Source organism: Amia ocellicauda, chromosome 4 (genome assembly GCF_036373705.1).
Source record: "Amia ocellicauda isolate fAmiCal2 chromosome 4, fAmiCal2.hap1, whole genome shotgun sequence".
Classification (NCBI taxonomy): Eukaryota; Metazoa; Chordata; class Actinopteri; order Amiiformes; family Amiidae; genus Amia; species Amia ocellicauda.
In genome coordinates, this window is record NC_089853.1 from 7,324,436 (window position 1) to 7,352,419 (window position 27,984).

Sequence of the window (27,984 nt, forward strand, 5' to 3'; positions counted from 1 at the left end):
TAATGTCTCTGTGAAATGAGGGAGACACGCTGCTCTGGTTGTGTCCTTCTATAATGATATACAATCCCCTAGGAACTGTCCAGTTTGGTTTCTGGTTGTTTGAAGAGAAAGGTGCTGAAGTAAAGCATTCACCTGATTGAAAGTCCTCTCAGGCCTGGCTTGGTGTGTTCACTTCTCAGAATTGGGACGGCGATTATGTCTGCCACACTTACGAGACACAATGGCACTAGAAACGGGTTAGCGCTTCGCTCATCCTCTTTATACTAATTTCCTAAGCTCCCTGGTTGCTATTTTGACTGAACTTAATCTGTGACAAGAAAGGGGCTAAAGCTGACTGCGTTCTAAAGCAGTTTCACACGCTTTCCTTTCTCCTGCCTTCGGATAACATCAACCGTGTGAAAACGCGTCCAGCTCGTGAAAATCATTGTGGACCAGGCGTGAGTGAAACAACCAGCCAGGAAACAAACAAACAAAAAAAGGTGGTATCGTTTTTTTTCCCTTACAGTTGAGACACCATCTGGGTTGACACGGAGTGGGGAGGGCTCTTTCAAACAGGCGAGGACTCGGATACGGATACAAGGTCAAATCAAAATACAAACAAATCCCAGTCTGGGTCCACAGACCGAGATACATGATCGAAATCAGTGTCTGCCCTTTCACTTGCTCTCTCTCTCTCTCTCTCTCTCTCTCTCTCTCTCTCTATGTCTCTCTCTCCCTCCCTGAGTTCCTTTGCTCTCACTCTCACTCTTTCCTACTCTTCTTCAGCTGACTGGTTCTTATCTGGTTGTCAGATACCTCGCCATCGCCGTGTCATTCAGGTGGTGGCCGGCAGGGTGGTGCCTTGAGCGCATGATAGGACCCTAAGCACACTTGAGCAGGAGGAAGCTTTTCACCCCCTCGGTTCATTTGCCACTAATGTTTGTTTTATCCATGAATGTTTCTTCACGCTATGAAACCAAGTCTTACACCTCCCCGAGGGCAGCCTCACAAGAGCAGAGCACCGACCTGCTTCTCCCGCCCCCGAGGCCGAGCCGATGCATCGCAGGCGCACGGGGAACAACTCATCCGAGTGGGGCACCAGATCTGCAGGTGACTCGAGGTGAACCCTGCCTCCCGGGCACGAGGACAGCTTTCACTCTCCCCAGGCCTCCCCGCACTCCCACACCCCTGAGTAAACATGTAAATTAGTAATTTGTGAGCTAAGTTATGTAATTTGAGAGGACGGAGGTGACGGGGCTGCTGCCTCGGACTGATTAAAACCGAGTCCCTAATTAAATCATCTGAGGCTGATTCAGAGTGACACCAACATAGGTGCTTAAATTAGGGGGTTGTCTGGGAGCATTATGCACCGTTCGTTTCTTCCGCGCAACACGGCGAGCACGTTTTATTCAGTATGACAACCCGCCTGAAATGACAACAAATGCTGGGCGAGAGCGTCCCACTTGCGATGCAAAACACCCCGTGCGCATAAAGAAGCAGCTTCTTATTCGTCTTCTTCATCTTCTTTTTATATTTTCCTCCCTCTACACAGTTAATACATTTCTTTGGGGAAATCTGCTGAAAGTCAATTATTTTCACACACAAACTACATTTTTCTTCCTAAGGGCTTTTCATTAAATGACTGCATATCTAAGTGCCTCCGCAAACTACCTACAAGTAGCATTGTAACACAACAATCGATAACTGCTGCATTTATTTCTTCACGTATTTATTTATTTGCTTAAAAAAAATACATTTGGCGAACATTTCTACAGAACTGAATTCTTTTTACATACATGACTGCAAAACCTGATTACAGGTCTGTACAAAGAAAGGCCAAGGTCAGAGGGAGAGAGAGAGAGAGAGAGAGAGAGAAAGGGAGAAAGAGAGAAGGAGAGAGAGAGAGGGGGGAGCAATCACAGTTCTCTCTAACAATAGGACTCTTCTCTTCGCACAGCATCACTGAGTCTAAACTTACAATCTGCACCTTGCAGGTTCATAATGAAGGGACTCAGCTTGACACTCAATTTTGTGTAACTGGTAACACAATACAGGGGGTGCGTTGATTAATGAGAAAGCACTGGATGTTTTGATGATGATTTTAGTTTTATTTATTTAATTTATGTAAGTGTACTAGGCTGCCTAGGCTTGTTGGGAAAGGAAAAGTATACTATGGGATTGTTTCCAGGTCTACAACATATATCACACCATTGTGAACAGCTGTCAGCTGCGTAGTGTAGATTTACAGGATATTAACGATCTCCTGCCCCACCGAGAGCTCACATATTCAAATCTATACATCTATTCTGAGGTCACGAGGTACAGATGAATGAATAGCATTAAACAGATGGCTGAGAATAACGGGACGTGATTAGAGACCCCGGTCGACCCCCCTGCCTCGGTATTAATGACGTTTTCTGGAGAGAATAATTGTGTACTTGCTGAGATTCACTCCTGGGGTTGTGGGGGCATACAGGCACATAACCACAGCATCGACAGATAAGTGTGCACTAACACATACACATAAATATCAGTTACATGCACAATAATTACCTGCTTCAAAACAGGATATTAAAAAATCCAAGTTATAGCCCAGCTGTTAACCTTTCCCGTAGGATATTGACGTTGAAATTAAACTGCAATCGCTTTATAGCTCTTGTTAAAGGTTCACCGTGTTTGTGATGCGTTTATGACCTTTCGCTGGAAATATAAAACACGCATTGCTGCACTTTTTGCACTTCGGAGTTTGTCACAGGATGCCCTTGTTTCTCCCGTTCAAATGCCTTTAGATTAGACTGGATCTCTGAGGCGGACAACAGAGCAGAAAAGGTCCCTTTGAGGTAAACAAAGGATACCAGGACATTAAGTATTTTCCGCCACTGCGTCCACTACGCCCAACTACCAGTTATGATCAGGAATATTGCCATGTGGGGAGGCGTACCAACCCTCACCATAAAATGTCACCAAAGCTGTCCGACTAAAGACTGGCGAAGACTCCCTTTACAAACCCCATTGTCTGCCCACGGTGGTGAGAGAGAATTGTCCCATGACTTTTGTCCTCACCCAGTGATTGTAGTCTACAGTCTGTATGGCACTCCTGTCACTGGACTGACCCACACATCCTGTCATTGTCGACGGCTTTGATCACTTTCCGACGGACTGCAGGTGCTGCAGTATTTAAAAAAATATATAAACATAAAAAAGCAACGACTGAAAAAGCAGGCGCTGGCTGGCGTCTCAGTGTCGCGTTGTTGGCGGCACACAAAGAGACCAGTGGGCTCCTCTCAAGCCTGGCACTGCGCAGAGAGCGAGAGGAACAAAACAAGCGGCGTGTTTATTATTCCCATCACACCAGCGCAAGCCTGTCTCTTCAGAGATTTTGGGTGTTTTCTTTTTTAATTTAATCTGCTGCCAGGTTGTGAGAATCATTGCCAAAATATCAGTATTTATTTATGTCACGCACGGAGAAATAGTCACCCCATATGGCTCTCTCTTAACCCATTTTAAATGAGGGTTTCTTCATCTGTTTCAAAGAAGTGCGTATGAACTCACTCCCACACTCACTCACAGACACACACACACAAACTCTCTCCCACACACACACACACACACACACATCTCTTCCTCAGCACTGTCCAGTTATGATTGCGACCACAGCCAATACAGAGGTATAATTTGCACTAATCCACAGAAAATGAAAGCATGCCCTCTCAGGTGTGTTGAGAGGTCACTGCTCTCTGGACATGAGACACACAAGAGGAGACAACCATTTGCCTCATGCTTTCGACTCCAGAGTCTAGTAGCCAGGTGAGGAGAGCTCCAGACTCTGGAGGTTTAGAAGAAAAGTGGCAGTTCCGAGAACATAGTCCTGCAAGTCCACAGGGGCGAGAAGAGCTCTATCTATAGCAGGAGGGCTTCATCACAGGGCTCTTCCCGTGGTGTCTCGGGTCCAGTGCGGATAGCATGTGTGTGCTGGCGGGGTCAGAGGACAGGCTAGTGGCCGGGGCCTGTTCAGTCCGCGTGGACGGTTCTGTTCGGATGGATGCAGAGCAAAATCCTTTACTGTGACATTTCCTCCAGAATCAAATTCTTGTTTGAAGGAGAGAAAAATCCATCTGTATCTTCTGCATATATATCTATATATATCTTACAAATAACACTCAGTTTCCTAGTGCTGTCTCCCCCTGTACAGTGACTTGACCTTGAATCTCACATGCTGGTAAAATACTCCCTGAAATGACCCTGACTTTGTGAAGAAACATGGCAACTCATGTGTGAAATAAAATCAACTCTGCTCACACACGGAGAGAAAGGCAGCCCTTCCCACTGGTCTTCTCCTGGCCGGCTACCAGTGTCAGCCTTATTAAAGTCGGGACGGGAGATTCCTGTGCCTTTTTTTTGATTATCGTTATCTGTTTGCTCCCTCGCCAGGGTAAACATCACACCTGCGGCCCCTGTGAGGATACTCTCTCGCTCGCAGCGGCCCCAGTCGACACTCGACACCACGACGTAACCGCGACAAGTTGCGTACCTGAATGAAAACAGTGACACTAGTACGCCAGACAACAGTACGATGATGTGTTGACTGCAGGCTGTGACAATAAAACACTCTGCCCATTAAAACCTCACCGACTGCCAAACTCCTATAAAAATAACGTCTTTATTTCAGAGGAATTTATATCCCGTAGGAGGCATTAGCATTAAGGTAAATACTAAATTTATCTTGCTGGAGAAAAGTGGACGTCTAAGGCAATTCATTACGTATTAATTATGAATGAGATATAAAATTGCCCCAGTTTAGGAATCATTTTGTACCAGGGAGTTCTGGAATAATTGTGACACACGGTACTTTGTAAAAATCAGAGTTTTGCGGCCGTGTTGGACGGCACAGAGGAACGGGGGGCTCTTGCTTGTGAAGAAAAAGTAGGAAGGAGATGTGTATGCTTTCGAGTGAGGAAGTTCCTCGGGATGCAGCCGAGATCATTGTGCATGCTGCTGCTCGTCCCGGCCTGGCGGTTAATGCAGTGCTACAAGACAAGCGCATTATGTAAAATACGGCGGCGCGCACGAGTTTTACCGCCATTCTTTGGCGAAACAAATTTATTATGCAGTCTATTCATCGGAAAGCCTATTTTAAGACCAAAGCGTGGTGCCGAATCGCTTTCAAGATGGTGTTCAAGGAATGAATAATCTCTTGTGACAGTAATTCACTGCTCCTGGTGTCTGGTTTCATTTCGAAGCGCCGGCGAAAGCGCACCTGAGGTCCTTCATAAAGCACTCTGGGACAGCTGTGTACAAATGAGCAGCGCCGCGCAGCCCCTGCAACGCTGCCGAGACAACAAGGACTAACACATCTCATTGCTCTGTGTGTTTTCACCAATAAACAAGTTTAATCACAGGCTCCTTTCCCTGATATATTTATTGCACAAAAAAAAACTTCACGGATGGGAACCACATGCTGTCAAAACTCCAGTTTCCGACTTTCATGTAAGCAGGGAGTCTGAAATGTTGAGAGGTTTTCAGTTCTCTTTGCAAAATTTTGTGTTGGCACCTCGCATGGAGGCGTGTTAGTCGGGGGTAACTATAAGCCAAAACAAATCAATAATTTAAAACACACTCTTGAATCTAAAACAGGGACCTGATTTATTCACAGTTTTGAAAACACCGATTTGAAGATTGTGAATGCAGCAATGAGAAAAGGTATTTTCTCTGCATCTGCGGTCTTTGTCGTGAGCGAAGCAAACAGACGCACGCTGACAGGAATTAGACAACACACAGACGTCATGCGCAGATCTGAATGATTGCCAAGCGGTCCCGGCGGTGAGCCTCAATCTGCAATCACGGCAGCGCAGGAGTATCAGGCTGACAATAACTAGATTCCACCCCAAAATGCAACTGGTTGTCTGTCTAACAGTGTTGATGGGATCTGTTACGGAGTTAAGCTGCGATTTCCTGTGTTATGCAAGTGTAAATGACCTGCCACGGAGCTGCAGTGCAACCAAACAACAGAGCTGTCCTAACAACATCCAGAGCGTTGAATCTAAAATCAGGACCAAAACCTCATCAGACCACACCCATCCTGCAGCCATGGTGTGGTGTGGTGTCATTCAGCTCACGTACCACAGCGCTGCTTCTCTCGGACCCAGGGAGTTTGATCTCCCAGACCACTTCGACCACCACTAGAGCTCATGCTACAGTAAACCGTTCTCGTCTCAGCCGCGGTGCTAGGTGACTGAGTTACCCCCAATTAAGTTCAATCTCACCAGCCGGCAGGAGGAGCATTGTGGGTAAAGAGCTGTGCCATCACGGAGGTTGGCTCGGGAGTCACGGTTCGTCCTGGCCTGTGGCAGATGGCAACCGCGTTAGGCTGGACATTGTTGCCCACAGGGCTGCACGGCAGGATATTGCCATCTGTAGTTTGGAGGACTGGCACATCGTTAGGGACTTCTTAAAATCTGCTGACACCGTCACCTTTTGTCATTGCCAGTGACAACACCGGGGTTTGAAGTGCGTGTGTGCCCTGATTACAGGTCGACTTAAAACTGTTACACAAGCAGATCCGATGTCATTTAAAGAAAGAAAATTATATATATATATATATATATATATATATACTCCGTCATTTTATTCCATCTCTATCTTTGTATACACACACACGCACACGCACACACACACACACATGCATCTATATTGGCATTTAAAATGAGTTTCTGAATAAGGAGTTTACAAGAAAAACGTCTACACAAGAAAAAAAAGAATAACCTTATTTGTGTGTGTGTGTGTCTGTATGTGTGTGTGTGAGAGATAGAGAGAGAGAGAGACAGAGGGAGAGGAGGTGCTTGCGATTCACTGCATGCTTGGCATCCCGTCTTTCTCTCGGGCCCCTACCAGCGACCAGCTTGAGCAGAGGCCCTCGGCCCGTCATTCGGCAGCGGCTCCAGGCGGCCCTGCTGCTCCAAGCGACACTGCATGCCGAAATTCAGACAATAGCCAAAAATGTTTCCCCTTTTTCTTAAGAGTTACAAAAACAACAACGACAACGACAACAACAACAACCCAACCCAGCCCTGACTGACCTGTGGCTCCGCCCCGCTGGCCACCTCTCAGGATTTTAAACTAGCAGCATTGCCACTCAATCCTCCTCACCAACGTTAACGCCCTGAAACACGTCGTCTCAAAGCGGTGACGGCACACGGTGGTGGGAAGGGGAGCCGTTGGACAGTGAGGGGGTGGGGGGGTAAGTTGTGCTCTTGTTTTCCAGACAGAACTGGCTCCAAAAGAACCGAGACAAGCGAGTTTGATTAATCACGCTGTATCTCCGGCGCTCCTGACAATCACGGCCCGGCGCCGCGTGCGTCGATGCCAAGAAACAGACTGAGTGATAATTAACTTCTCATTCCAATTAGAGTGATGCGTCCAAGTGAGGAATATCGAGCGCCTCGGACGGAATAGGTAATGATTTCTCTGCGCGGTTTTCTACGTGCTTCATTATCCCCAAATTTGAAACAGCCCTTTGCCCGGGTCAGATTCTAAATAAACAAATAAATACAACCAGGGCGCTGCCATAGCATATAAAACAGATAAAATACAATACCTGTTAATGGTGAGAAATAACCTGTCAGAGCATTTCTCGAACAACCTGTTCTGCCCCCAGTTCAGTGCAACTTTTATACCTCCGCAATATCGACTACCAGCAAAATGCCCAAAGTGAAACTCCAGACTTAACCACTAATCACGGAGACGTGAGCATTTTCTGCACTGAAACAACAACACTGTTTATTTATGTTAAAGCATGGTAATTTGCAAAAACGTTAACTACAATCCTGTACAATCCCAGGTAGGTCAAAGCGCACAAGCCTGCATTGAAGGAACACCTTCTTTCGAACCACAAAGGATGCAGCTTGTGTTAGTGCCATTTATCATCAAACTGCAGCATCAACGCATCTTACAAAGAGCACAAAGTGCCAAGCTACTTCACCGCCACCACGGACACTGAATTAAGGTCAACTAAATCCAATTGACATTGATGTCTATAATGGAAATACATCAAACCCAAAGCTATAACAGTTCACTCTCTAAAGGTGTGGACCATTTGCAAAGTCCGGTCCGACTCCATTTGCAGCCGTCTTAGCTCTGCTGTGATCCCTGGCTCCGTGCCGACGAGGCGGTGAACAACATGAGGGAGAAGGGTAAGGCGCCGCGCAGTAAGGAGGATAATCCGAGGCAGTGAAATGGGGTGAGAACTTCAATAGTGTTGAGATGCAAAGTCAACAGCAGACGTTTCAGCTGGAAGGGAAAGGGAACACAGAGCAACGTTGAGGGAATAACCTTTTGCACAATGTCTGTTAAGTGCTGCTCTATATATATAATACATCCCTGAGGGCCAACGATGCATCGCAAAATGGTCAGGCTTTAATAGGGGGGAGAAGAATCACATCAGCGCTGATGTGAATAAGGTTCAGTGAGGCTTTCAACAGAGCTGTTAACAACGGGCACAGCAGCGCGATATGCAGCTGGTTAAAGCAACGCCCGAGGTCTGCAGACTCCTCACAAGAGAGCTTTATTATTATTATTATTACTAATGTGTACCGCGAGAGACCTGATACTGCACTCAGCACCGAAGAGTTTCAGAGGTCAGGCAACTGAGCGATGGGAAACTATAAAAGGCACGAGTGACGCAGTTCCGGGGAGAGATTTTAGTGAATCTTGGAGTGTTTTTTCCTGAATGGTTCTGGGGATAAACAGGGTGGTCAGATGTATTCGAACACGGGCCATCTGCTCGCAGTGCCGCTGCCAAGTTGGACCGGCTCCATCGCGCAGAGAGGGCTCACATGGTGGGCGCAGAGGCAGCAGGGCCCCTTTCATAGCGAGACCTCATTTAACTCACTGTTACTCAGGGCTGAAACGCTCAGATACATTATTAATGACACAACGTTACTGTGCGTAGCCTTGAAGTACACTGCCATATTACAAGTATTTATGCATGTATGTTTTGCTTACAGAAAAGACTCAGAGCTGCTGTACATGATGTCACAACATTACAAGACTAGTCTGGGGGCGGGGTTTAGTTTCTCAGATAACTGTAAAGGACAAGGATGCATACATATCTACATGATCAAATACAAAAGACTGTCTAGAAGGCTGTAGGTGTGAGTAAAATACAAGGGCTACCGATGTTAAGAAAAGAGCTGAAAATAGGTGTTTCTCTGCTGTTGTGATTGGCTGCCGTGTCTTAGTGCTATAATGGTGTGCGTCTGCTTTTTATTGGTTTCTACCGATATTGATCCAGAGATGTGTTATAGAATTTTGCCTTTTCCAAAGCAGTGTTGCCATTTCTCAGTGATAGAAGCCATTGAACACGTGTTGAATGCAGGAATGCGCTCAAATTTTGCTTTGAAAGTAGTTTTTCTTTGTAGTTTCTTTGTTCAATTAATGCTGTTAACCTCCCGTGAATGTCAGTCTAGTGTGTAGGCTTATTTAGAGAGAAAAGAGATGAAGGTCAAAAACCAACCTTGTAAGTAAAGATAAAAAACTAGAAAAAACTACAGATGCATTAAAAAAATAAATAAAAATCTCCAAACCCAAAACACTGAAGTGTGGTCTCTCAATAGGACAGTGATCGCACCCTTCATTTCACATCAGCGCCCGGATTCGAGCCTCACTACTTCCTTTCTGTCAGGCCAAGGAGGGATGCAGAATCACTCTGAACTCTGGAACCCGACCAGAATCTGGGTGTCCTTCTTCATCAGACCTTTCTGGAGCAGATGTGACTTTTGGCACAAGCACAATGGAACCATGAAGCCATCCCTGCTGACCATAACAACACTCGAACGTTCAGATACGCAACTAACTGGCAAACTGTATTGAGATTGACATAGATTACTTTTATTATTATATATAACAAGCATGTCAGTATTCCCTGGTTATAGCACTCGGTTCGGCTTCAGATAGGGTTGAAGTCAAGGTTAGGGATAGCTTTAGCAGAGAGGCGAACATTTACACTACGTTAGAGATCGGCGGCTGTGAGCACAATGGAACAACAGCAGGCTTCACACACGTGGTTGTGTAGTGTTATGCAGCTGTTGTGGAGACGTAGTCCAATAAAGTGTTATCCATATAACTAATGATCTCTGCATCAGTCAAAGGTTAAAAGGATTTATAAAAGGGTCAGGGTTTGATTTCTCTATGGCTGTGTTGACACTTCATGAGTCATGACAGAAGAGGTCATGGTTATCTCAAGGTCTGTATTACAGCTGTGAGAGTGCTTGGGTTAATACCTTATTAATTTAAAGCATCTTTAACTTCTGTGCCCCGGCGTTCCCCTATATAGATGCATTTGTGTTTAATTTGTATTCAAGCATAACTAGGACTGTTCGAAGCTGTGACCGGCCCAGAAGCACCTTGAGTAAGTCATGACAGGACCTCTACTGTCTTGACGTATTAACCAGCATGTAACCACAGCCGGAGAGATAAAGCATCCTCTGATGACTCACCAGGAGATGACAATGACAGCCATATCTGAAGGTTACTGTCAGAAACAGGAATTATATTTCAATAAGAAAGTTAATAAAAGTCTGAAACCTTCCTACTGGAAAGAAAAAAGTGTGTGTGTGTGTGTGTGTGTGTGTGTGTGTGTGTGGAGGGGGGGGCGGGGGTGTATTTAAAAAATAAGTAGTTATAAAACAACCTCCTGCGGAGTAAACATTTTATTTTTATTAGAGGACTGCATAGCCTGCCTGGAATCAATACAGGGTGCATCACTACACAAGCCACCCTGCCTGTAGCGATCACTAATTAATTTAAAGAGAACAAATCATTATTCATTTTTGACACGCACCACAATGCACCACAATGCCGTTCCCTTCACCCATCAATGTGAGACGGGGGGATATCTTTGTGTTTATCAAGCTGGTGACAGGGAGGGAAAGAAAAACACGCACACAGACGTGAACAGTAATGCTTTCCTCCCTCCGTCTCGATTTATTTTTAGCCTCTTAGTGTAACCGTGTTTTCCATTGCCAACTTCTGTTCTACCAACAAGTGGCTCATGAAATGTAAATAGCTCCGGCAAGCTGTCACAATAGATCGTGCCGAACCTCTGCTTGACCTAATGTAACTGATGCGCCGTACTTTCAAGGAGGCGGGCGGCGTTTCAAGAAGACGTGGATTTGTAGCAAACCTGTTGGAATGACAGTCTCTGCTGGACTGAGAAGTGTATCTAGGTCACAATAGAGCGCTGCTGTATCTGTACATTTACCGGCACAATCTGTCAACATAGAAGAGCTCTTCACACAAAAGCAGATTGGTTAGCATGACAAATGTCTTCCGACGAAAGACGGTAAGACAGTGTCCTGTGGCTCTGTGCAAGGCCAGCCAATTCCAACACAATCTCTTTTAGATTCTCCTTGCATGTTACCTTGGTTTTTTTTCTGTTTTTTTTTATTGCGGTGACGTGATTACAAATTATAGATTTATTCTGAGATTAAAACATACAAATAATAATAAAACAAACTCAAATCATGAATGTTTAGGTATTCAAATTACTGTGAAAACACATTCATAGAAAAAGTGCCTATAGAAAAAACAACACAGGAATTGTTGCACATGAGTGTGTATTGTTGTGGTGTGCTCACAGCTTCTCTGAGCTGCAGTTTTCCTGAGAATCCACCCTGCTCCCCTTCCCCTCTGTTACATATGACAAAACAATCATTTCACATGAACCATGCAAACAAGAAAACAACACACAGGCCAAAAAAATCACACAAAAAAACAATGGGCAATTTCGAAATCGCGCTGCCTGTCATACAGCCTGTCAGGGAATCAGCAGGCGAGCCAGTGTGTGCGCTGTTCATATCAATGCTTCAGCCATGTGAAATTGTGCCTGAGAAATCACTCTTGTCCCCGGCAGGTCATGCTGAAACATGGCAGGTCACAGAGACACACGTGTCACCTCCCAGGACGGCCGCTCTCCGTGGTGCTGAAGTCAGGGCTGAAGATCATTGGTGGCCGGTTTCACAGGCCTCGTTAACTCTGGTCCAGGACTTCTCTGCCTAAAAAGACCTAGGGTCGTCCATGGCCAGGGCTCATGTGGGTCTGTGTAACCAGCTCTGTGTACACAGTTGTGTTTCCCCACCAAACAGGACACGTAAGTTATTGCAAGGGTCTCCCACTGGTGACCTGCAGACCCCACACGCCCGTGGGTTTCGTAGCTCAATTAATATCCTTCAGCCTTTCTTACATCAATATACATGACCAATCTCGAATGCCCACATCAGGGACACTCTGTAGTTGTCCTGTAAATCACTCGACTGAAATGCCAAACTGCCTTTCTCAGCTAATTTCTTGAAAAATAAAAAAATGCAAAGGGAACTTCACTTTTATGCTTTAGCACAAAATAATGATTTGCTGTGCTTTCGTTTTGGGGGGTCATAATTACTGAACACGGGTGATACATCCCGACAGTTCAACACTAATGCGATGATTCCTCCGCACTGCGCCGCGCCTCACAGACCCCTGGGTGTCTTTCACACGCTGAATCATTCCCATGCAGTTGTTTTGACATAAAGAGTCTTAATTCTGCCTAAAAAGGGCACTCTATGTTTTCTAATTTGCGCCTCTAGTGAAGGGGAAAGCTCTAACCTTGAGACCACAGGGCAGCACATTCATCAGAGGGTCAGGCTCTCATTCAGTGGCATCTGTGGTCATCTATTTAACTCCAGAGCCATAGAATAGATAATAAAGTAAAACATCCACTCGGTAGGGACCACCTGAGGGAGTGCGACAGATGGTGCCTTTTTCCAGAACATTTCATTTTAAACAAAAAATAAAAAATCTAAATAAGAAACTGCTGCTTCAGATGCTGCTAAAGGGGCCCAGAACCATCGGAGGAGGCAGAGCTGGTGTGTGTTTACACCGTCTTCAACGTCAGAGCGATCGGAGCTTCGTCACATCAGTCTCGGGCAGTGGGCGGCAGTGCGGCAGTGTGATCAATAGCCAGGACAGTTTCACTCAAAACAGTGCTCAATATCACAGCTCTGAATAAACAACCTGACCATCACATGGTGTTAGGCTAAGCAATTGTTAGATTTGTATTAATTTAAGATATGTAACGGGGAAAAGACACATTGGAAATACTCTCTGTTTGCCACCAACATGCACTATCAGAGTCAACAATAAAGATTTTTTAGATGTTAATTGCTATGATATGATATGGGTGTTTAAGATAAAAATCTGAATAAAATAAACAAATACATAAATAAACTGGCCGTGGTAATTTGCAATTAGTGAAAGGTGGAATAGTCTTCATCTGCCATTTAGGTTGTTTTTAATTAGTATTATGTATAAGTTAGTTAAATTAAGCCCTTTAATTAAGTTAATTAAGTTTGGTGATCAAATTAGAGATTACGAGTTTGTCCAAGTTATAGATAGGGTCAAATTCTCCAGTAATGTATTATGATATGTTATTATTATTATTATTATTATTATTATTATTATTATTATTATTATTACTTATTTCTTAGCAGACACCCTTGTCCAGGGTGACTTACAAAATATAAGAGCAATACAGAGTGCAATGCAATATGTATTTATTTATTTAGTCTAACTGCTGTTTTTGTTCATTCATTTGCAGTTTTGAGCGCCATGCTTTACCTGAATCAAATGTCGTGTCATTAGTTTTTCTGAACCCCTGTGAGGATCTCGGACAGCGTCTCTGTCTGCCTCCAAACGCAGCCCGCTTTCAGAGCAGACACTTACAAACCCGCATGGCTAAACTAGGAAATGTCAGAGGACAACCCCAGTAAATTCACCAATTCATTAACCAATTGCCTTTTTTAACCTGGGGAAATTAATTCAAGTTTTTTCAGTGGAACAAAAAAGAACAAACTACCTGAAAAACAGCTTGGCGCCTCACCAGATCTCTGCGCACAGGAAGAATTTGACTTCAGCCCCAATCCCTGTATCCTGTATAGTTTTATTACGAGCCTTGTATTTTTTAAAGGCACGATTGGCTCGTCAGAGGCCTCAGACACAGAGAAGTGAGACTGGAAAAGGCCAGGGCTATTCCTGGGGATGGCTATTACAGCTATTACACATTAAGTAACCTCAGAGGAACCGCACGCACTTCGAGCTGTCAGAACGTGGAGACCAGAAACAATCTGGATTGTGCCCACGAAGAGGACTGCTGATGAATGTCTCACTTCTTAAGGACCGAGCTTTCCTTTTTCCGGGAGCAGACAGTCCCATGTGGCACGGAGCTATTTGGGAAGATCAGATTGCTTCAGAAAGTGATGAGAAATGAGAGGGGTGAGAAAAGAATGACAATACCAATTTCTGAGTCCCACCTGTAATTCTGGGCACAATGCTGGGGAACTGGATCTTCTCCTGGTATTATTGTCTGGGAACGGCGAAGAAAAGGCTGTTTCTCGACTAAGCAAAATACTATTTAATGGCATGAAATGAATAATAAACATCTGAGATTGAAAGTGTGCGTCTGCTCGAGCGCTGCTGGCGTTGTGCCTTTCTATGAGGAAGGCATTTCATTTCACTCCAAAAGATGCATGCTTGCTCAAGTCTTTTCGCAAATATTGGATTATTTATTTATTTTTAACAGATGTCTGGAGCTAATTAGTGCTTTGGCAAAGTCTGTCTCCTGGGTGCATAAAATAGACAAGGTAACTAGAATAATGTACCTGTAGGGACAGCTAAGCAAAGCGAAAACGCACAGTGCCAGGGGTGTAAAAAATACCATCAGTTAATGATACAGACGGCTTTTCGGGATTGTTTTCCATCACAAAATTCGGGAGAAATTACATGATTGCTGAGGAAAGTGTGAATGCAGTTTTGTTTTTCAGCTGCTCTACTGCGTTTCTTTCTGGTAGATTTTATCTTTCAGAGAAGGTCATGTGTGGTGCTTTAATTCTTTGCGCTGGGCTTCTCAAAATGAGGAGTGAAATTATAATGATAACAATATGACCCCAGTGCTTCTTCATTCTAGGTAACAATAAAGAATGAATGAAAGATAGAGCAGAGTTTTTTTATTTTTAAGAAGTACATTATCCTTCTCTCTCTCTCCCCTCTCTCTCTCTGTCTATATATATATAGTCTTGCTTTGATTTTAATAATTCCATAAAAAGAAAAGGCAATTAAAGGCAGCATCCTAAAACCCCACTTAGCATGAAAAAAATCCCTTTCATCAAATATGTCTTTAATCAGTACCTCTCTTTCCTTAACGATACCGACGCAATTTTGGCTTTTCTCTTTCAGAGTGAGAACGGATGAAAGCGGAGGATAGTGCGCCGTGCCTGTGCAGTTTTCGGCACATCGAGGCCCTTGTAATTGGCAGAAGCAGTTCTGACTGGATTATACGTAACACTTGTTTTCAAAAAGCAAACGCAATATGAGTGTCCCTCTCTGCAATGTTGTGTAAGAAAGTAATTACAGCACCATTCACTGTTAATTGACGATTAATATATAAAGTAATCTATATCTCGCTCCTCATCTACGTCCACATCTTATCTCTTCTCCTTTACATTGTCTTGTTTTCATGACCTGCCTTTACTTAGACATGGTGTTGTGACAAGGCTTCAGGGAGGGAAAGGTACTATAACAGAAGAAGTATTGCGGCTGTATCTTAAATAAACCACCCAGAATAAACTCCATGAATGTCTCCTCTTTGTTCTTGCACAAGAAGGTACCTGGCTTGAATTTCCTCTCAATACACTGACAGGTGAACGGATCTTTTGATCAGAACACCTGAACGCACACTCGACTACAGCCTCGGCTCTTTCCTATTTTGTAGCCGTGTTGATATTTTGAGTTCCTCTCTGCATGTACTAATCCTGCAGCTTTCTTGTCTTTGTTTTAATGTGAACGGAAACGTCTGTTTGCAAAAGCTTTCTGTGTTTTGTTTTGTTTGTGAACTGCTGACTAGCTCCTGGTGCACACAGTAGTGCGGGTGGAAGTTGTGTGTCTTTTGCTTGATGCTGAAGTCACGACACCAGATACGGCATTACTACGGATTTGAACTTCACCGCTGGGGACCTACCGGTTCGGTTGTGCATTTATTCTAATTCCCTTATCCTGCTGTTATGTACCCCGAGTGCCTGACAACACTACACTGTTGATTTATTTATCTGATTTCTTGATTTATTTGTGTATTGATCCCCTCTGTGGCTGCCTTGCTGGGATGCGTCTTGGTTTTAATAAGTTAGTCTCTTAAGTAAGTCTCAGCGCAATTATTTCACATGATCTTCCTTTTGCACAAACCTAGATATTCTCCCTCTTACTCCTACGTCTGCCAGAGATACAACCTCCGATGCCCCAGTTTACTCCCATATATGAATTCTCGTTGATTCTCGTGATGCTGTGTCACCACTGCACTGAAGCGTTAGAAAATAACATCTCAGGGTGTGTTTGCACTGCTGGAAATCCAAACAAAACAAAGCCACCAAGACAACCAGGGTGTGTGTGTGTCAGGCAACTGGAAAAAAACACAATGAGAGCAGCTGTGATTTAACAGGGCACGAGTATCCATGGACACCCATTGCGGAGTAGAAGCAATCTCTGCCACAAGACACCGTAAGGCAAAACAAATGCTGTCAAATGTGAAAATACAAATTCCTGAGAAAAACATATCCAGAAGAGAAAGAACGAAAGGGCCTCTCTGGTGAGGTGTGTATATTTTGGACGGTGTCGCCTCTGGAAGGCAGCGCAAGATAACAGCAAGAGCACAATTAACATATTGCAGCCTCCTCCTCTCGTACTCGGCTTATTGGAATTAAATTGAAAATCACTCCAGCACAAGAGAGTCCTGGGGATCGGGCACTTAAGCTCATCATTTATACGCATGCAGGACTAGAACCAATGTTTGCAGAGGTTCGCCATGCTACTGCGGTTCATTTGTTTGGCCCACGCACGGCAGCGGTCATCTTCTACATGAGGCATCGAAGTGCGGATCGGTGCCAGTTTAGTACCACAGGGTCACTTTCTTACCTGAACTAAACTGGCACCAAGCACAATATTTAAATAAGTGTGAGTGAGATACATGTAAACAGCTGCAAAGTGTATGATTTCATCTTCCCCTGTTCTATGTGGTCTTCTAGATCTTTTTTCATCTTCCATCTTTCTTGGGATCCATTTGATACCTTCCTTTGTCCATCTTTGATCTGTTCTTCTCTCAGTGTGTCTGGCTCATCGCCATTTTAACATTTTCACCCTTCCAATTATCTCACATATTTCCATTTGTTCTTGGATCCATTCATTTATTTTTCTCTCGCTTCTTGTTATTCCAAGCAGATATCTTTCAATGCGTCTTTGTGTCGTTCGCAATTTCTGTAACATTTTTCCACAAAGCGACCAGGTTTCACAAACATAAGTGCGCACTGGTCGTATGCCCTGATCAAATACTTGGTATTCAGGAAAGTGGGCAGATTTCCTTTCAACAGCGAGACGTTTCTTCAAATGCACTCCATCCCGTTTGCACTCTTCTTTTGATTCCTTCCATAATATCTCCATCTGCACCAGTTTGTTGTCCAAGATAGACACAACATATATATTTAAAGTATCATAGAGTATATACATTTCTAAACCATAAAAGTAAAATAAAGTAATATAAATAAACTAAATACATACATATATAAATAAATAAAAACATCCTAAAAACAAACAAAACAAAAAATCCCAAAACAGGGCCATCTGCTTCGGTCCTCCAGGCATCTGCGTCTCCCTGCAAGTTCGCACAGGCGACAGGAACAGCGACGCTCCTTACGTCTCCCGTCCTGATTAATTAACAAGCAGCCCGGCAGCCCCGTCGGAGAGCCTGGTGGGGGGGGGCACGCTTTACTTCCTGCCTCCACCTCCTCCTGACGAGCTGAAGCCCTCATGGTCAGTGAACCGTCTTTCTTCAGCGCGACTCGCTGTCAGGAGTCGCTGATAACTGCATCTCTCCTTTCAAAGCCTCCTGCTCCTACACCTGTCTGGGAAACTGAGGGGCAAAGCCTGGCTGCCTCCCACATACAAATCAGAGGCCGTCCCTGGAGGATAGAGAGCGCTGCCAGTGGGAGTAAACATATATATATATATATATATATATATATATAGAGAGAGAGAGAGAGAGAGAGAGAGAGAGAGAGAGTCTACACCACCTTTCAAATTCCTCACTTATTGTCGCCTCATTGCCTTTTTTCATCCCACCTCACAACTTCCAAGTGGAAAAAAATATTCTAGAAATGTGTACAAAATGTATACAATATAAAATAGCTTGGTTGGCTGAGTGTCCACCTCGCTTGTAATCGCAATCCTAAATTAGCTCCAGTGTACCCAGTCTCCTTCAAAATCACACACCTCTGTTAAACTGTAGTGATTCACATGATTTCAGGTTCAATTCAGCAGTTCCTGTAGGTTCCTCTGCTGTGTGTTTCAGAGCAAAGACTCAACCATGAGCACCAAGCAGCTGTCAGAAGGACTCCAGGACAGAGCTCTTGAAAGACACAGAGCAGGTGATGGGTTCCCACCCGGGATTGAACCCACGAATCTCCGCACAGGGGTCCAGAGCCCTGACCAATACACACACTGCTGCCCTGCGACTGGTCTTCCTTGTTCGTGTCATGAACGTATAACAAAGTTAGAATCGATACCAATAAAAAGCATAAAATGGCATCAAAATATTACAGCTGATTTGTCATGACGGGGCCGTGAGCTCCAGTTCGATAGCGGTGCCCGTGGCACGTCAAAAGAGACAAATGGCCCCTATATTATGTGTAAACCTCTCGAGTATCTGTATCCCTCAGAAGAATGAAAAATACAGGAATAAAAGGCTAGTTTTTTATCATAGAATCTGCGGCGCTGCTTCCTCCGGAATCAGAACCGGCTGCCATGGTCTCGATGTCAGCGCAGCTCTGCTCTCATCTCACCAACGTATACATCTATACATTTAAAATTGAAATTCCAGGGCACTGCTCTCTATATCTATTATTTATTTAAACAATGCGTCTATTAAATCGCTGTCACGGCTCAGGGGACGTCGTCTTGCTCCAGATACATCTCGGAGTGGCGGCTGCAGCTGACGTGGAAGGATCTACTGAACCGAGTCTGTTGCGTTTCTCTTTTTTCTCATCGCGCTCATTGAGGATCGCTGTTTATGCACAGTCGGTTTAGTCCCAATAGCTGCTTGCAACCTGCAGGCCGCGCTGCTACTTTTTAAAATAGCCTGGCTTCACATTAAAATTCAACCCCGTGTGCTCCTGCTGTCAGTCTGTCAACACAATTACACCGCTGACAGTGAGAGGTTCAGCCTTGCTCGAGACCCGAACAGAAGCACGGGAATGTTCCCTCCCCGCGCACCGCACCCTCTCCCTCGACAATCTGTGTAGTTTGCCGGGGTTACGCTTACCATAAAATAGCAAAGCAAAGGGGCGAATAAAGGCTTGATTATTAAGATGCAACGAGCGAGAACTCTCTTTGCCCATCCCGTGATTCAGAGCAGTCAAATTCAGGGGGAAATTATTGTGTCATAATTTATACGCCACGAAAACGGTGGCGTATTGCCGGGCGGGGAAAATTGCGTTTCCCGTATATGCAGGTTTCCAGGAAAGGGAGGGGTTTGCCCAAAGCTCGGCTCAGGAAAAGATAGTCGGCGCTCGGTGGTACAAAAGGAAAATTTTGCTCAGCAGAGTATTGTCAATTTCCTCAACCCCTGGTAGTTTGCTCTGTCAAAGCTGATTAAGCACTAGGAGACAAAAACATAGCATGTGGGGTTTCACTCTCAGGACTCGAATACAAACTGATTCCTAAATGTGCATGGATATGTTCCTGCGTTCGCTGGACTAGCACAATAACCCCCCCCCGGGAGACACTATGTATTCCAACAATGCAATCCTGATTGCAAGCTGAGTGGATGTCTGCAAACAGCGATGTTTAAAGTCACTTACAGGCACTCGGAGAAAGCACTGATACAGCACATTCACAGGCTGAACAAGAGATAAGACAGGCAGGCAAATACACAGACAGAGAGACGAACCCACTGAGAGCGTCTCATTAAGAACTGGAAACTGATACGTGATATAAAATCTAAAACAACAAGCATGCATGTAAACAGCAAGTTATTAACCACACCTGTGCACATGTACATTTACCAAGCACAAACAAAAGCAGGATTGTTACACCGAAGTGAATGATATTGCCAGGAAATTGAGGAATGTCTGTTCATTAAGATGACAAAACAAGAAACCACTTAAATGATTTTGCAATTTTATAATCAGGCAAGGAGGATATATCTCCACCAGGCCCCAACAGGAGCAAAATGGAGTTTGTTTCTTCCATCACCTCTGAAAAGGTGAAAAAGACTTCATCCTTAGCACCCTGCTGATGAAATGCTACTGTCGTTAAAAATAAAAATAGCCGGGTAATTTCACACAGGTACTCTGGTTCGGCTCCACATCGTGCGCCATTTCACCTCAGCATTCAAACACTTCCAGGCCGCTAGTATTATTGTTAGTAATAGTAGTGCAGTAGCAGTAGTCAAACAAACAGCATCAACAACAATATCAATACAATGCAGTTCCCTCTTTACCAGCAACACCAGCTTGTGTGCCTGCAGTTGTGTAGTAAACCTTGCATGCAAATGAAACAGTAATGAACAGATAATGTAGTTTGTACCGTGTGTACGATTAAAGAACACATTCACAATAACACAAATATATGGTCTCGCTTTACAACAATGGGCGCCAGCTCTTAATTAATTGATGAATGAACACCACAGGAATAACATGAATACCTAATGAACTTCATCAGAGCCCTGCTGTTTCTCACACGTGTAATACGGTTAGGGTCTGGTTTGGGGAGAGTCAGGGTTTATACATGTAGAACTCAGGGGAAGTCCATGAGGCGTTCAAAGGTTATTCATGTGGGGTTCATACATTATTTAATCATGAATCAGTGCCCATCATTGTAAAGTCTTGCCACATATGTATGAGATGTATGAATAGACTAAGGGGCTCGGGGAGTAAATGGGAATATAAATCAATCCATAAATAAATAAATAAGTGATGAGATAACCAGCTTGCTTCGTGCTTGGGTGGTTTATCTCTGCAGGAGTCGTACCTGCGCCTCCCGAGCCGGCTGCCTGTGCTGGTGTCAGTCCTTAAGTGGGGCTGTCATTGAGCCCTCTGACGCCTTCACAGCCGGGGCTCCAAAAACCACACCGTGCTCACAATGTCGGTAATTGTCAATACAGGTTTCACCGGAGATACCAACCGCACAAAATAAGCTGCACTTATCCGGCTAAAGATAGAGCAGGTCTCAGAACAGGCTTCGGCACAGAGAGATAAAAACAACCACGTAAACCCGTCTGAATCTCATTGTGAATGTGCCGTCCTCTGACACCGACGGGACGGGTGGAGAGTGCCAGTGTCTGGGTCCCTCATCTGGGTCACTCTGAGGTGTTGTCTAGTGAGGCAGTGAGTTGTAAAGGAACAGGTGACAAGTTGGTCAAAATCCCGAGTCTGTGTTTATGCGTTTAACATCAGGAGACGTATTTTAAAACTCTAGGAAAACTAAATCTCAATCTCTTCCTTTGAGTTGTGTCTTGTGTGCTGGCGGTCGACTGTTGTACTGCATTGTTGATAACAGCGCCCTCCTGTGGCGCACTGTGATGTGCAAAGAGCGATTCTTTCTCTCTTGCGATGGGAGGAGAAAAAAATAAACCGACAAAGAAAAATGAGAGCGAGAAGGAGGGGGGAAGCAGTGCCCACCCCCTAGACAGTTGTGTGCTCGTTTAACTTCATAAAATGTAAATTATTTCCATGTCTACTTTAATATTTATGATCATTTCACTTTTTTTCTCCTAACCCCGTTTACAGAAGCTTTCCAGAATTTAGGATTTAGCTCATCCCATGGGGGACTAATTAGTGTCCATTATGCATGACGGATTTGTAAACAAACAAATAAATAAATAAACAAACACATACACACATAAATAAAGAAATAAATACAATTTTACAAAATGCCAGTAATGAGAAGCATCAATGTGCTTCCGAATTCACATCTCCTTTTTGGTCCTCAGTTTGACTCCAAACGAACACCTCTGAAGTAGTCTAAATGAAGATGCTCTTTGCTTGGATGTCAAAAGAAAAAACGCACATCCCTTTGTGTCCCTCTGTGTCTCACGACTCGGTCCGTCTCATTGCTGGTGTGGCTCTAATAAATCCCAGAGCAATGCTAATCACGTCCAGTCCTATTAGTCCTGCTACAGTCGAGTTCAGCAGCATTTCGCCTGTGACTTCAGACTCTCGACTCTAATTCGTTAAAGGCCCTGCCCTCTGTAGTCGTGCTGGCGCAGCCAATCGGTGAGTCGCACAAATCGCTTTCCACGGCAACTTTAGTTCGTAAATATCTGCAGGCTGATTAAAAACGCAGGGAGGAAATCACGACGGGGAAAAGGAGAGCAGGACACTGCACCCATTACCGGATAATTCAATTACAATTATCTAAGACAGAACTCATTTAAAAAGAAACCTGCATGGGGGACAAAAAAAATAGATTTAAGCATCTCTGCGTGCTCTGAATCCCTAATAAGATCCCAGGCGAATGATTTCAGGATCAGGGTGCTGAAACACACATTGTGGAAATCATTCGGAGCAGCGGTACCTAAACTACAGATCAGGGGGTTAGTTGTGTCGTCCCTCAATTATGAGAGGAATCTAAAGGACCCTCTGAAGCTTCAGTTTGGCCCTGGATTAAGTTGGGTGATCCGCAATGAACAGGGGTGCTGCCAGACCAAAGGGATGTGGATTTCATGGCATTTTGGACACACGGACACTTTATAAAGGTGAACCGAATGGGCATTGTATGTCAAATGCAGCAGAAATGGTTGCCATAGTCAAAACCCATTTTCCCAACTTATTGAGAAATGTACCAAAGTGATTTTGTGTGGTAATGGTGTTGTTGGCTCAAAAACCAAAAAATCCACAAAAAACCTAGGCATTTGTCATAAAGTCCACTTACAGTGCTATTGATTTAAAGTCTGCCGTTTCTAAGCACGTCCTCGTGTGTGTATAACAGTCTGTATTCACCTGGTCACGGGATCACTCTGCATTGCCTCTGCTTTCTCAGGGTTTGCATCAGGCTGTGAAAGATGAAAGCTGAAGCATCACTATACTGTCCACCAACTGATGTAAGTATTTCAAGGTAGCTTGTCTATTTAGCCCCTACATTACTACAGATTACACAATACCGGTCACTTCGGTGAGCTGGCACATGATTAACATGCATCTATTTGCTTCTACCATACTTACGTTTGTTCCCAAGGTTCCCACAGTAAATGTAAGAGGTAATGCAAGATGAGGGAAGCGGATGCAGCACCCCACTGTTATCTCACGTTGACTCCTCCACAAGGTCAACTCTGTCGCACTTCTGCCTGCCTGGCAAAGACACAACCTGGCGACTCTAGAGACTGAAACCCGGAGCCTGCTGTACGACGGGCGCTCTAGTGACAAGACGGCAGCCCACAGAATCGCCCATTCATCCATACATAGACACACGATACGGCTGCCGTTGATAATATGTATTTATGTAAATGAAGAGCGGAAGAGAACATGTAATTGAAAGCGGAATGGACAATGTACACTCGGGCGGGTAAGACGAGCTGGGGAGAGGGGGCCATGCGGCAGGGGGAAAAGCCTGGAGATAACCATGAACACCTGTGGGGGGTAGAGCATCTCGCAGGGTCTGGGACCGATCCACGGGCTGAGCTTCACATGGACAGAAGAGGAGGAGGAGAGGACTACAACTCTTTCTTAGTTCAACAGAGTGGAAGAATTACCCCCGATACACTAGACTTGAGTCAGCGGGTAACAGGTCTCAGTAGCGTCATGGATGTGAAACAGGGACGGCCGCGGGAGACTGAGATTATCGCAGCGACCTTCTCCACTCGCCTCAGGACACTGAAGCATCACGTACTGCGCTGAGCGTTTGTGTCAGTTTGCTTGTGTTGTTGTTCGCATTCATTTTACTTAGTCTAGTTTCTTCCTCAGAAAATATCAACCTAATGCCTGGAGCAGAAGAAGCGTCACACGCCATCTCCGCTCAGGTGGACCAATGACCCGGCACTGCGGCTGCGTCGGAGAAAGCATAGGGTTCACATCCCGGGAGCCCATTTAATTTGTACAGTACGTTTGTCAAATTTGACATACAAGGGTAATTGCCAAAGACATTAAATAGATCTCATTGTCATGGAGAGCTCGTGCTTGAATTAATAGGGAAATGTATTTATTTTTACTTTCAAAATCAGATTACTCCAGTTAATATGGTGCATGGCAGCAAAAATACATCATTACTAATAAAAAACACAGCAACCATAATGCATATTGATCTGTGTTTTATTGCTCTACCAATATTGTCTGGTCAGCGTTTTCTTGGCATGCCTGGTGACCAGCTATCAAACACGAGGCACGGACTTCAACATCACACAGAAAGCTTTATATATCTAAATAATATCATCAAGACTACTGTGAATATTGTAATTAAGGTAATGGGTTGGAATGGAAAAGGACATTTTTATTTGAACAGCTCTGTAACACATACAGTGGTTAAACAGAAGTGATACCGAAATTGTAGCTTGCATAATCATATGCATTTTCAATCGCAGCACAACCTTCTGGGTATTAAGCACACAGCCTTTAACTGTTTTAATTGAGGAACACAATGGCAAGTGAGGATGTACGACTCGGCAACCTCAGAACACAAAGCAATTAAAATACAAATATGAAACTTCCACAGCCAGCCTGTGATTCACATTGGTGTGTCTTCCTAGCAGGCATTCAATTTCCCCATTTACTTTATCCTAAAATGTGTTAGACAACTTCCTTCTATGATTACGGTACTTTATTCACTGGTCAGACTTGTGTTGTGTTTTGTCTTCATGATAGTAATTGCTAGCTTTGCAACTGACAAATAAGATTACACCATCTAACTTTTCACTTCTCCTTTCTGCTAGCATTAGTGCACGACATAGTGCCTCACTATAACTCAGCACTACACTACACACGGTTGACAAGTCTATACCATAAACAGAAAACAAAATCTAACTATATTTTTTGTTACTTTAACTAAATATTAGAATCACTGATTGGCCTGCTAGCAATGCAAGGCCATGCTTTATAACCCTGTAGTTACCCAGTGAATTAGCTCCTTTGTGCACTTGAGTCTTACAAATGCCCCATGAAAACAGATCATTAATGGCGGTTTGGGGCTGGTTTCCCCAGGAACTGTAATATTTGCAAGCTACGCTCAGATGCATGGGAATACAGATGAGGAAGGCAGTTATGATGATGGTCTATGAATCTACCTGCAAACTGACTTCACAGTTACACAGAGGGGTGAACAAGGCTTATCTCAGTGCCTGCTTTGTTTCGTGTTTTGTATTTTCCACTCTGCTACTAATCTGAATAAGATAAAGACTGGAACTTGCAAAGCTGCACAAGCCTCCTCTTTAACTACATTTCCTGAGATCCTCCTTGAACGCGGTTGTGTGGAGCTATAGCTGCATGGATTCGGACGGAGGATTTGCCTGTTTTTCACGGAGAGGAAATTAGATGCTAAGCCATCATCCTCCCTCTGTTCTTTTTTTAGTTGATCATAGAGATGGGGTTATTTGGTGTGTTATGAGAATATAACCCTGGCAATCTCTGAGAAGTATTTTTGAAGATAGGACTTTTTTAGGATCATTGTCCAAAAGTTCTGTTTTATTGAACATCTTTATGGCGTGGCGGACATGGTATTGTAGCCCTTGTCTGAACTCAGTTCCACCAACTGCAATTGCTGTTCTCTAGGCTGAATCATGTGTCCCATTAACTCACTGGGGATATTATTAGTACATACTGTAATTATGAATATTTAGCAAACTAAGGAAGCACAGGGTACCTTCCAAGGCAAATGCTCAAAACCAAGTGTAGATGGATAAATAGATCGCAAAGCTAAATGACAATAGCATGCTTGGCTTATGAACTCTAAATAGAAAGATGGATGGACCTCATTCCCAGACATATGGCTGATAGAGGCTGATACAGACAGAGCTTCGGGCACATGTGGAGAACTTTTTCACAGAGGGCGTGCTTCTCCATTGACATCTGCTGCTCTGCGTTTTATTTATTTATTCTCGTTTTCGGTTTTCATTTAGTCTCGCCCACATATACTCTGCAGACCGCCTCTTGTGATTATGTATAGAGTAACAGATAAGATGGGTACACGCATGTGATTTGGAGAGACCGGCACTGCAATGTGTGTGTGTGTGTGTGTGTGTGTGTGTGTGTGTGTGTGTGTGTGTTAGTGTGTGTGGATGATTCTGCCCAGTGCAAGATCCCTGTAACTATGCCAAGTCCTAAGGCAAATCCACATCGGGATTTTTTCATATATACATTTTGTTTCTTTGTTTCGATTGTTTTCTGTTCTTGCTGCCCCAGCTGCTGTGGTTTATTAAGACAAGCTGCAACCAACACCGCAAGCAGAGCGAGCAGACACCGAGCCCGACTGCAGCCGTGTCCGTATCGGCACCGGTGTGGAGAAGGATGCGCTTCCCCAGAATTGCATTGCAAGGACTGCATGCCACACAATGACACTGCTCGGCATCTGATCGGGGGGTTAAGGGCACACGGTTTATGAGTTGTTCAATTAATCAAGTCCACATACAGCCACCCCTGCCTGTTTTTCTGCCTTCCTTTCTTCCACAGCCTGCATTCCTCTGCGCACAGTTCAGCACCGCGCTTTACGCAGAAAGCTCCCCGGCTCCCAGTGAAGCACAGCCGCGACCAAACTACAGGATAGCAAGTAATTGTGCACTTGCAACAAAGGTTTACATCTCTCTCTCTCTCTCTCTCTCTCTCTCTCTCTCTCTCTCTCTCTCTCGCACGGAGCCACATTAAACAAAATCTCCATGTATGCTCTTAAGCTCTTGTCTGCACACATTAAAGCAACACTGCTGCAGAGTGGCACAAACAGACACGCAAGGACACAGCAACGGGCTGCTCCCAGGAAGCCAAACACACAGGAATAGCACAAATAAGCGGAAAAGTTTAGGATTAACTGCAAAGCCCCCCTTCCCCGGCACGCCAGAGAGAGAGAGGGGTTGGGGGTGTCTTATAACGGCTCAAGTGCAAAGCTATTTCACTACGACTGAATCACAAAAAATGCCCGAGAAGAAGTCTCCGTGCCGGGGAGCCGATGGAGGAGGCGAAAGGAGGGCAACCGGGGTAAAGAAAGACTTGGCACTCACCTGGTATTGGAGCTCAGAGCTGGGAAGAGTAGCAGCCAGCAAACCGTGCAGGAGACTTTCATAGCTTTGTGTCTCTCTCCCTCTCTCTCTCCTTCGCTCACTCCCTCCTCTCTCTCTCTCTCTCTCTCTCTCTCTCTCTCTCTCTCTCTCTCTCTCTCTCTCTCTCTCTCTCTCCCTCTAGCGCACACACAGACGCGCACACTGCTCTGACCGGAGAGGAGGTTCCTCCCGTTATAAATAAAGGGGATGTGGAGAGACAGACTGACTGACTGAACTGACTGATTGAAAAAAAAAAAAAGAAATCTGCGGGAGTGATTTGAGATTGAGCAGTGATGTCATGGGTGAGGTGGTCCTCCCGGCTGCGCTGCTCTCCTGCGGGAGGGGATGGCTATTACCAGCTGGAAGTGGCGGACAGGGAGGTGTTGTGTTGGTTGAATGCGTGGATATACGCGGGGTGGGGGCACAATGAACGGCATAGGAAAACACAATTAAAAGCCCATTTCCTCACTGATGCGCACTATGTGAAATATTACAATATGAACCAGTTTGCTCCGATGTCCCTTTTCATTTCCACCTCTTATTGTTTCCAAAGTTTCCAAGCGGATATCTTGGCTGCATTGTAGCCCATTGTGGTCTCTGTATTCAGATACTAGAGATCCAGACCATGTAGCCTACACAGTACTTTCCCATGTGCAATATGACTGTGAGCAGCCCCTTCATGAGCTGCTCCGTCTGACAGT

The 27,984-nt window shown here is 44.6% G+C and overlaps 1 protein-coding gene across 1 annotated transcript in view; it reads right to left on the bottom strand.

Annotated features, from left to right (window-relative positions):
- The window catches only part of luzp2 (leucine zipper protein 2), a 127,485-nt gene extending 100,049 nt beyond the window's left edge, over positions 1-27,436 (bottom strand). The window contains exon 1 of the mRNA XM_066700793.1: positions 27,245-27,436. Within this exon, the coding sequence (XP_066556890.1) occupies positions 27,245-27,306 (62 nt within the window). The 5' untranslated portion in view covers positions 27,307-27,436. The remainder of the gene's footprint in view (positions 1-27,244) is intronic.
- Positions 27,437-27,984: the final 548 nt, after the last annotated feature.